At 41.1% G+C, this 11,323-nt stretch overlaps 2 protein-coding genes across 2 annotated transcripts; both read right to left on the bottom strand.

Moving 5' to 3' along the window:
• Nucleotides 1–325: 325 nt before the first annotated feature.
• LOC101310227 (mitogen-activated protein kinase kinase 5-like) lies at nucleotides 326–1,378 on the bottom strand. Its single transcript, XM_004300746.1, has one exon. It carries the CDS (start codon nucleotides 1,376–1,378, stop codon nucleotides 326–328), a length of 1,053 nt encoding a protein of 350 aa, XP_004300794.1.
• A 3,329-nt stretch (nucleotides 1,379–4,707) lies between these two features.
• Nucleotides 4,708–10,059, bottom strand: LOC101309937 (mitogen-activated protein kinase kinase 5-like). Its single transcript, XM_004300745.1, has 2 exons — nucleotides 9,367–10,059; nucleotides 4,708–5,022 (listed from the first exon to the last, which is right to left on the bottom strand). The coding sequence occupies exons 1-2, from the start codon at nucleotides 10,057–10,059 to the stop codon at nucleotides 4,708–4,710; spliced, it is 1,008 nt and encodes a 335-aa protein (XP_004300793.1).
• Nucleotides 10,060–11,323: the final 1,264 nt, after the last annotated feature.

Below are 11,323 nucleotides of genomic sequence, written 5' to 3'. Positions count from 1 at the left end.
ATGAACTTTTAACTAAACCTTTATTCATTTTTGACATCTCTTACTGCCCTCATCACCATCATCATCTGGTTGAACAAGTTTAGTTTGCATATCAAAACAATATATTTCTAATTTGTTACACGTTTAGTTCATCAACACATGAAACATTCCTTTGTCGAAAAAAAAAACACTATGAAACATTAAAATTCCGATTTGTTCCATATCAGAGCAATAATGACCACCATTTTGGCCTTCATATACAAATCAGAAGGAGTTAGATATTTACAAAGAGTCGATTTTCTCAATCTTTACAGAGAAGATCGTAACACATGAAGTGCTAACTGACTTAGTTTAGCCTAATACTTTTTGAGATCTCACTTTGCTCGTCACCATCATCACCATCATCATTATCGTCTCGTTTGCGTTTCTTGTTCACCAAGCTAGGTTTGCACTCCTCGGATTGAACCTTGCAGACGAAGGGGTGGGTCAAGAGCTGAGCCGCTGTCCACCTCTTGGTGGCGTCCTTGTGCATGCAGCACTCAATAAAGCTCCGGAAGTCTTCCGACGCACCCTCCGGCAAGCACGGTGCCTCTCCGAAACAGATGGTGCACATCCACATAAGGGAGGGCAGATCCTTTTTCTGACCTTTGAGGAGCCAAGGGAAGTAACCCATGTATAGCTCCATTAGAGTCACCCCAAAGCTCCAAATATCCCTAGCATAGCCACTGCAAGACCCACCATACATCTCCCGGTTTAGCCCCTCCGGACTCATATAAGCACAAGTCCCCATGGTCAACGAACTGCAAGACTCGTCGGAACTGCACCCAAAGTCGGCGATCTTGACCTCGTTCTTGTTGTTCATTAAAAGATTCGCGGGCTTGATATCCCCATGAACGATCTTGTGAGTGTTGTGAAGGTAGTCAAGGCCGTGGAGGACTTGTTTTGCGATGGGGGCAAGTTTTTCTTCGGAAAAGGGACCTTGAGACTTGAGCAAGGTTTCAAGAGAACCGGAGTCCATGTACTCCATGAGAACTGACACGTCTCCCGAGGGCTCCTCAAAGATGGCGTGGCAGTGCACGACGTCGGGAGAGCCGGTTGTGCGGCGGAGGACGTCGAGTTCAGTGTTGTTGTTGTCGGAGGTGAGTCGTTTGAGAGCGTAAGTGGTGGAGGTGGGCTTGTGAAGGACCTTGTAGACGATGCCACCGCTGCCATGGCCCAAGACTTGGAGTCGTTCGAGGTCTGAGGCCAAGATGGGTGTGGCGGTGGAGGAGGAGGTGAAGGTGGTGGTGGGTATGGCGGGGCGAGGGATGGTTGGAAGAGAGAAAAGGGGGCGGTGGTTGACGGGGGTGAAGTCTAAAGACAAAGAGGGGGTGCTGCGACGTCGTTGGAGAAGAGCCATTGTTTGTGAGTGGGATACTGGAGTGATGCCACTCTTATATATGATTGGGGAACTTTCCTTTTCCTAGACGGACTATGTTAATTACCTTGGTGTCCACGTTAGGGTATTCCAGTTTTGATACAAAAACTTTCCTCTTTTCCCAGTTTATGACGGACTATGTTAATTAGCTTGGTGACTACGTGGGTATATCCTTTTGAATCTGGGAAACTATATATCCTTCTGAATATGGGAAACTTATCGTTTTGTTTCATTTTTACTTTTATTTTTGGGATTTACCCATCAGAATTAACAAAAGCCCATTAAGACATCACATAGTTAAGTGCTCAATATATACTACTGTTTGCTCCGATCCGTTAAAGAAGATAGTGTTGCTGTTTCTTACTCCAGCCACACCTGCACTGCACCACCAAAATGATCGGCCGGCAACCTTCCTAAACTCTTTAACATGATTCATTTCCTTGCTCGACTCAGTCGATATATGAACCGTTCTTTTATATATCACTAAACAGGAGCTTGTACACAAGATAATTAATTTGGAACCAGACTACCATGATTGACAAAAAGAAAGTTGTCAAAGTTTAAGAGCAACTGCATGCACTTGCTGCCAGAACTGGCTCCAGACTTCCAGATTGGATTTCAACATAAGGGAAGTGGGTCTGACCCCCTCTCGTCGTCATCGATATCGGGCTCTTCTGACCCTCGGCTCATCTTTCTCCGGCGGATTGGCCGGCACGGCGCGACCCAGAATCGACCGGACACGGCAGGACACTCTTCTTCTGATATTTATATTACAAAACCCATTTTAGTAAATAGTAATGGGTCGTCTTCAATTTCTAGCTGTGTTTCTGTTTTCCTCATCTTTTTCCAGTGACATGCATGCTTCTGTTCATCTGTAATATTGTTTTGTTCTGCCACTAATTAATAGCTAATGGCACAATATAGGAATTGCACAATATATACAGCTAATTCATAATCAATGCATCGAACCAAATACGTTATATCCTTTATAAAGGTAAAATAAGGTAGAATGACTTCTTACCAAATTATTAATCGGATACATGGTACGTTCTAGCTTGCTCAATTTTCTCCAATCATGTTATAAATCTTTTATATGATTTTATTTTATAAAGCTACCTTAAATGGTGGAGGACAAGTAGTATTAAAGGGCGTTCATGGGTCCTTGGTTTATTCAGGTGAAAGTGTTTCATCCAGATACAAGTCATACAACCCTGAGTTTCTTCAAGAAAATTCAGAGAGAAATATCAATGGAGTCCATGAAGTTTGTCTCTCTAATTGCAATGATGGTGATTCTTTTCATCGGAAATGTAAATGCAGGTATGCTGGAGGAATCCCAATGCATCCAAGCCTGTTATGATAAATGTGGAGGTGGAACCATGGCATGTTTCTTTAGATGTATAGCTGGCTGCCCAGGTGCCGCTCTAGCACGTCAGGATCTTGATCACCAGTACTACTACTGCAAACTTGGCTGCACTTATGATCAGTGTCTGAAACATGGAAATGGTACATATATACAACACATCTCCTTCCTATTTGCCGTTCTTAATTCTATTATATGTATGTATGCAAATACGTATGTATAGAATACACATGCTTAATTTACTGTGTTTTTTTCATGGCAGATAAGCCAAAGAATGGAAATTGCCTAAATCATTGCGAAAACGTGATCTGCAACATCAAACCTCCTGCTCCTAGTCCCACTCATCATTTGTAATAATTTTGTACTGTCAATGTGGCTTGATGATACTATGTGAGAATAAATTAGGGTATCACCAGAACAAGGACTCGTTTGATTCACGGAATGAATTTGTTAGAAAAAATATTATTTTTGTATTTTTATCGAGAAGGAAAAAATCAGATTCCTAGAAAATGTGTTTGGTAACGATGATGAATGAAATCATTTTTGATAAAAGACTGATGCAACTGTCATTATTCCTTAATTGATGAAATTGCTCAATACGTGGGAAAATTGAGTCTAAAACTCTGATCATAATAAGCGTCTAGAATATGTCTTGAAACAAATAACAAAGAGTAACATAGGGCAGTCGTATCACGTGACATTGAGCCGCCTAATCAAGATCTAGAAAATCATACAGATAAATCGTGACAGACACGTGGTAGACTCTCTTTCAATTTCCCGTTATCCTCACACCCTGGCATATATTAGCAAAACGAATAAGAATAATTTGGTAACGTGCGCACATTATTACATATAAAGCTGCCCTATTTGAATTTATTCTGCAAATCCATAAACCCCACACACACTTTAAACCCTAATTTTTCACTTCGATTTTTCGCCGGCAAATGAACCACACGGCGACGCAGACTCTGCTTTCAACTAGAAAGCACCCGGCAAATAAACCCTAATTCAAGGAATCTTACTCTTTTCCTTACGTTGATGCCACTCACTTTCTTGTTTCTACTCATTTTCTGGTGTTTCCCTTGTAAAATTCATGTCAGGTCCTAGGAAATCCATTGCTGGAAGCAGCACTTCGTCGCTGAAGTCTGGCAAACGATGGCATTAAGCATTTCGGACAGCAATAGAGTTTGTTACATAATTGGCATTGTTGTTAGAAACTCACTATATTGTACTGTGTTCATAATTGTGCTGTGCTTCCTTCTAGGCTCTGTTGGTCGTTTCTAGTTGTCTTTATACTGAAATGACAAGTGGAGACTTCAAACATCAAATTCACCTTGTAATATATGTACTATTATCATAGTACAACTTTTAGGTTTCAGATCTCTCTGTTCGCTCATCCTTGCAATTTTCCCTTTTTGTTTTAACAGGTTTGGATTGCACTGAGATTAATATTTGCTCAAAAGAGACGAAACTTGAAACACAAATGATGCTATTGTGCATCATTATGTCATTGATACATGTATATATATACACAGCTCTTCTTCTTCTCAATATTTACAAAGATTCAAATTATCTTCAACCTTGAATTTTTTTTTTTTTTTTTTTTTTTTGACAAACTTCAACCTTGATTAATAACTCATGAACTTTTAACTAAACCTTTATTCATTTTTGACATCTCTTACTGCCCTCATCACCATCATCATCTGGTTGAACAAGTTTGGTTTGCATATCAAAACAATATAATTTCTTAGAAAAAAAACACATGAAACATTAAACTTCCGATTTGTTCAGAGCAATAGTGACCACCATTTTGGCCTTCATATACAAATCAGAAGGAGTTAGATACTTACAAAGAGTCGATTTTCTCAATTTTTACAGAGAAGATCGTAATACATGAAGTGCTAACTGACTTAGTTCAACCTAGCTTGACTACTTTTTGAGATCTCTCACTTCACACGTCACCATCATCACCATCATCATTATCGTCTCGTTTGCGTTTCTTGTTCACCAAACTAGGTTTGCACTCCTCGGATTGAACCTTGCAGACGAATGGGTGGGTCAAGAGCTGAGCCGCTGTCCACCTCTTGGCGGCGTCCTTGTGCATGCAGCACTCAATAAAGCTCCGGAAGTCTTCCGACGCACCCTCCGGCAAGCACGGTGCCTCTCCAAAACAGATAGTCATCATAAGGGAGGTCCGATCTTTGCTCTGACCTTTAAGAAGCAAAGGGTAGTGACACATGTATAGCTCCATTAGAGTCACCCCATGTTATGATTCTATCTATTTAGATGGGCTTCATATTTGGGTTGGGCCTCTTAGAAATATTTGTTTCTGATGTAACGGGTTAATGGACTCGGGTTGTCTCTTACATGGGTTTTTAGGGTTTATTCTTCTACTATATAAGACAATCTAGGATGCTTGTAATGGTATCGAAGTATATTGAAGTTTATTTTCTTAGTTTATTTCTTATTTCTTAGCTGTAGCTTTCATTTCCTTCTCTCTAATGGCTTCCCATGGGTTTGATCCCGGGAATCCTAACAAGTGGTATCAGAGCCCTCATCTGGGCCTGATTCCGGCGGGATACGGCGGAGAGATTGCCGGCAATTGCTACAATCACTCTCCCGTCGGAGCCTCTTATCATTCAGTGACCAATTTCACACACCCAAACTCTTACCCACCACCACACCATTTCACTCAACCAAACCTTTACCCACCACCGCAGAACAACTATTATTCACCACCACCTTACCATTTCACACAACCACACTCTAACCCACCACCGCAGCACTCTGCAACCCTAATTAATGGGCACTTGCTTCCTCTCCGATTCCCTTGTGCGTCTCAAACTCAGGCACAATACCATTCCCCTCACATGCAACCTACTCATTCTATTGCTCCCATGCAACCTACTCATTCTCTTACTCCACAGCGACTCACCACCACCACTCCTCAAATTCCATCAATCCCTTCTTACTACACACCTCATCCTAACTCGAATCTCCAGATTCGACCTCCAATTTCACCAAACAGTTCACTGGAACCTTTGGTGGTTCACTCTCATCTGTGGAGGGCTCATTGCAAACAAGTCGCTCTATAGTCGACTGCGGCCACTGGAGGAGTGAAGAAGCCCAGCCGATCTAGGCTAGGAACTGTCCTGCCTCGCAAGACCTGCAACTCCCAGAAGCGCTATCAGCTCTTGATGCGCAAGCCCAAATTTCAGCGCCTGCTCGGTGCAATCACACAAGATGTGAAGACCGGTCTGAGATTCCATGGCTCATATGTGGAACAACCAGAGACTATGGTCAAGCTCAAGGGGAGTGGGAAACTATTGTCACCGAAACGACAGCAAAGTCTCACACAAAGAACGCACAAATGATAAGTTGAGTGAGATGCGAGAATCCTTGAAGAGATCAATGGATACCTTCATGTCGGAATTCAAGGAGGAGCTACGGTTGTTAATGGGTTCATGGCAATCTCCGGCAAGGCGAGTTGATAATCCACAAAAATTTGTCTCTCCGCCGCAGTCGTCAATACCTGAGTCGATTCCGGCCACAACTGGGGGTTCGTCATCACTCATTGCTGCCAATGATGGAAGCCAAGCTGATATGTGTCTGAAGTCTGGGTCTCTACCGCCCACATCAGTTGACCTTATTGCGGCTACCATTGATGGTAATCCGGTAAGAATCTCTACTAATACGGGGTTGAATTTGTGGCAACATGAAGTTGGTTTCATTAGTGAAATAAGCACTAAACCTGTGGCATCTGATATTTCAACATCTACTGGTGAGATTTTGAGTTTGAATAATGATATTAATGTTGTTGTGGTATCTGGAAGCAATTGTGAGGATGGTATTTCTACTTGCATGACTGATAAATTGAATCATGTGAGTAATATGATGGGTGCTAGCTTTGGAAGTAGGGAGGATGCAATTCAAAGTACTGAAGGGCCTGTTGTTACAGTAAAATTGATTGGTAGACTCCAGGATGATAGAGAGTTGAAGGAGACTAAGAGTGTTACTGCTAAGCATGATGAAATGACTTCAGAATATGGGAGAGATGATGAAGTTGATCCACCAGACAAGGAGCATACTGATGGATTTGATGGTTCAGAAATGATGTCAACCAACCTGTTTTCAACGAAAACTTGAACATGCCCCAGTCAACTCATTTCAGTAGAGGCACTATAGTCTCTTCTTATATGCATGACTTAGAAGCTAGCCGTCAATTGGATGTTTGCAGCCACAAGTCTTCTCTGATTCCTAAAGATCTTGATTCAAAGGAAGCAATCAAAATTGTTAATGAGCATATTAAGGACTGCACTAGGCCTCCTGATGACTTCCAAGTTGATGATCTATGTGCTACCTACAAAATTTGCTTTGAGTTTCCGATTACTTTCTCTGAATATAAAATGGAGAAAGAGTTGCCCGTGAATTTTCATAAATACCGTATGAAGTTGCGGTGTTTGGCTGCTGCTCAGGACAAGTTGAAGGAAGCAGGTACCTCAGACATGATTGTCAGCATGAGGAAGAAAATTGTGTCATGCGCCATAACACTTGCTTCAAGCTTGTCAAATGATTTGTTGGCAAATGGTACTGTTGAAATTGTTCAGTGCTTTAGAAATAAATTGAATGACAAGCTGTTTGGCTACCACATGGAGGTAATTAAGCTTTTCGAGGAATTTTTGAATGTGCCATATGATTCTGACACTGAGCAACATGGTCTGATTCAAGTATGTTTTTTGCAAAGAAGAGTTGGTGAATCAGTTTTTCGAGTCAGGTCATTTTGATAAGGCAAAAGAGGTACTATTTGATATAATTAATCACTCTTTGGACTCTATCATGATTACTGATAATAGCCTTTTGGATGATAATAATATTGATGTAGAGAGTTTGTTTGCTAGAGACAAATATGATGAAATGCAAAAGAATTCTGGAAAGGTGTTGGTGGGAATGTTGGAGAAATGGAAATCAAAAGTTAAGGCTGAAATTGATAAGAGACTATCTTCTTCTGAGGACAGTATGCTCCACTGGCACCCATTCTCGATCACAGCTGTTGTTGTGGTTCATTCTTTTCTTTGAACTTGGTAATTGTGAGATAGCAATCGAGCCGCCATCCTCTTGCAGACAAGTATTGGCAGATATTAGCCAAGTGATCCAAACCTCAGTCTCTCAGGTATACACTACCATCATTTTCAGTCATCAATATTTTCCAGCAGCTCTTGATAAGGTATTATGTGATGTGGTCGAGCTCTATGTCATGATTTATTATACTTTGAATGCTGGGTATTTGCTTCATGACGATATATCTGGGTTAATTGGATCCGTTACGAGTACTCTTGTTGATATTTATTCTCACTCTGGAACTTGGAAGCATGCATACAAGATGTATAATTGTGTTTGGAACATAGGTCTAATTTTTGGGCCACGTGGTCATGGCAAGGAAGCTATTGATTCATTTAAGAGGTTGCTTGAAAGAGTGTTCCTGATTTCATTATATTTTTTGCTCAAAGTTTTTGACATGAAGGGACAAATGAAACCTGATGATGAGCTTGGAAATATGTGGGAGAATATATGTTTATCTATTGGAAGTGCAATCATTCATGAATTGCATGCAAACTTTCTATCCATTGAGCTAGTCCAGCTTGAGCATAAACACCAAAAATGTTCTGCTATAATTGTTTTTGTGTTGATCTCAGTTTGTCAGCACTTTACTGATCATAAGCAAGAGTTTGAGAAAATTGCAAGACTTGTTGAGATAAAGTGTAGTAACAATAGCAACCTTACAGAGACCAATGAAATATGGGCTGCATTTGCAAACATTTCTTGGGAAGAGGCAGATTTGGCATCAAAAGAAAATGAATAGCCTTTGTTTATCAATGTCATTTTCCAGGACCTTGATTTCTCCACATATGCAGATGATAATCTTGACATCTTATTCCAGGGTCTTGGTGACAATAGCCTTGCTACTCTTCATTGTTTTTACGCCACTATCTTGGGAATGTTGAACACAAATGCTGCTGCGTTTGACAATAGAATGGCCTCCCTGCTGATCAGTGTGGTTGATTATGCTCTTGTTACTTCACTTAATACCTTTCTGATTATTGGTGTACTGTTGATGTCACTCACACATGTGATGGATACCCTTGCTGCATGGTTTGCTCTGTTTGATATTGAGATTTATAGATATATCAATGATCAGCCTTCAAGATGTATTGCTAAGAATACTGGTATGAAGCATCTAATTTCTCAGTACAATGACAGCTGTTGGACTACTAGACAAATTCTGAAAGAAGCTTCCAGGCTTGAGGTTAAGCCTATTCTTTGAGCGGGTGGAAATGTTATGATTCTATCTATTTAGATGGGCTTCATACTTGGGTTGGGCCTCTTAGAAATTTTTGTTTCTGATGTAACGGGTTAATGGACTCGGTTTGTCTCTTACATGGGTTTTTAGGGTTTATTCTTCTACTATATAAGGCAATCTAGGATGCTTGTAATGGTATTGAAGTATATTGAAGTTTATTTTCTTAGTTTATTTCTTATTTCTTAGCTTGTAGCTTTCATTTCCTTCTCTCTAATGGTCTTCCCATGGGTTTGATCCCGGGAATCCTAACACCCCAAAGCTCCATATATCCCTAGCATAGCCACTGCAAGATCCACCATACATGTCCCGGTTAAGCCCCTCCGGACTCATATAAGCACAAGTCCCCATGGTCGATGATCTACAAGACTCGTCGGAACTGCACCCAAAGTCGGCGATCTTGACCTCATTCTTGTCGTTCATTAACAGATTACCGGGCTTTATATCGCCATGAACGATCTTGTGAGTGTTGTGAAGGTAGTCAAGGCCTTGGAGGACTTGCCTTGCGATGGGGGCTAGGTTTTCTTCGGAGAAAGGACCTTGGGACTTGAGCAAGGTTTCAAGAGAACCAGACTCCATGTACTCCATGAGAACCGAGGAGTTTCCGAAGGGCTCCTCAAAGACTGCGTGGCAGTGCACGACGTGGGGAGAGCCGGTGGTGCGGCGGAGGACGTCGAGTTCGCTCTCAACTGTGGTGTTGTTATCGGAGGAGGAGTTGAGTCGTTTGAGAGCGTAAGTGGTGGAGGTGGGTTTGTGAAGGACCTTGTAGACGACGCCACCGCTGCCCTGGCCCAAGACTTGGAGTCGTTCGAGGTCGGAGGCCAAGATGGGTGTGGCGGTGGCCGTTACGGCGGGGCGAGGGATGGTTTTGAGAGAGAGAAGCGGGCGGCATTGTTTGAGGGGTAAAGACAAAGAGCGCATGTTGCAACGTCGTTGCAGAAGAGCCATGGTTGATCTGTGGATCCGCGAAGTTTCTGAGTGGGATACTGGAGTGATGCCACTCTTATATATGATTGGGAGACTTTCCTTTTCCTAGACGGACTATGTGAAACTTTAATTCCTATTCCTTGGCGGACTACGGTAGCTTGGTGTCCATGTTAAGGGTAATTCCAGTTTTCATACAAGAACTTTCCTCTTTTCCTTGTTTATGACGCACTACGATAGCTTGGTGACTACGTTAGGGTATTCCAGTTTTGATACAAAAACTTTCCGTTTTGAATGTGGGAAACTATATATCCTTTTGAATCTCGGAAACTTATCTTCTTCTTCTTCTTTTTTTTTTTGCATTTTTACCTAGTTTGATTAGGATCTGAATTTCAACATAATCAGAATTAAAGCCCATTATATATTAAGACATCACATAGTCAAGTTTGCTCCGATCCGTTAAAGAAGATAGTGTTGCTGTTTCTTGTCATGGTCAAGTAACTGGAACTCGATCCCATGCCATTTCTACTCCAGCCACACCTGCACCAAAATGATCGGCAACCTTCCTAAACTCTTCAACACGATTCATTTCCTTGCTCGATTTAGTCGATATTTGAACCGTTCTTGTATCACCAAACAGGAGCTTTTACACAAGATAATTTTGAACCCACGCTGACATGATTGACAGAAAGAAAGTGGTCAAGTTTAAGAGCAACTGCATGCACTTGCTGCCAGAACTGGCTCCAGACTTTCAGATTGGATTTCAGCACAAGGGAAGTGGGTTTGACCCGGCCCATATTCACATGGGTGAAACATACGGGAAGTGGGCCTATGCGGGCTAGACGGAACCTGGTGTGGTGGGCATTAGGCAGGTTGGGGTCCACCTTAGAAAATTGAAAAAAAATAAAACTCGAACAACTTAGCACAATATATTGGTTGTTTCATCCTTTATCGATTTCACGCGCATGCATGTAGCATCCATAACTACATGTATGTATCTGTATATAATTAAAGAAAATGATTATCGGTCTTAATAAAGTCTAAAATTTATGACTTTTATTCATAATTTTTATCTTATCTGTATATAATTATGTCGATCATGTCGTTTTTAAACAAAAATACAATCTTATCCTTTCAAATTTAATGATTCTAGATTATTTTGTCTTTTTATTAAGAGAAGAAAATTGATTTGTCTTTCTTTTGTGATTAAAAAATATATATTTCTGGCATTTTCTTTCTCTTTTTCTTTTCATCACTATAATGCTTAGATTGAACGTAACATATAGTG

This window comes from Fragaria vesca, linkage group LG5 (genome assembly GCF_000184155.1).
Source record: "Fragaria vesca subsp. vesca linkage group LG5, FraVesHawaii_1.0, whole genome shotgun sequence".
NCBI classification, from domain to species: domain Eukaryota; kingdom Viridiplantae; phylum Streptophyta; class Magnoliopsida; order Rosales; family Rosaceae; genus Fragaria; species Fragaria vesca.
Note: the sequence above shows the minus strand (reverse complement) of the source record. Positions and strands in the feature narration are given on the sequence as shown.

Bases quoted from the DNA above. Each gene is read 5' to 3' on its own strand.
- LOC101310227 (XM_004300746.1), bottom strand. From the start codon at position 1,378: ATGGCTCTTCTCCAACGACGTCGCAGCACCCCCTCTTTGTCTTTAGAC.
- LOC101309937 (XM_004300745.1), bottom strand. From the start codon at position 10,059: ATGGCTCTTCTGCAACGACGTTGCAACATGCGCTCTTTGTCTTTACCC. The intron at 5,023-9,366 runs GTGTTAGGATTC...ATAGAATCATAA, and splicing joins GGGATATATGGAGCTTTGGG to CATGGGGTGACTCTAATGGA.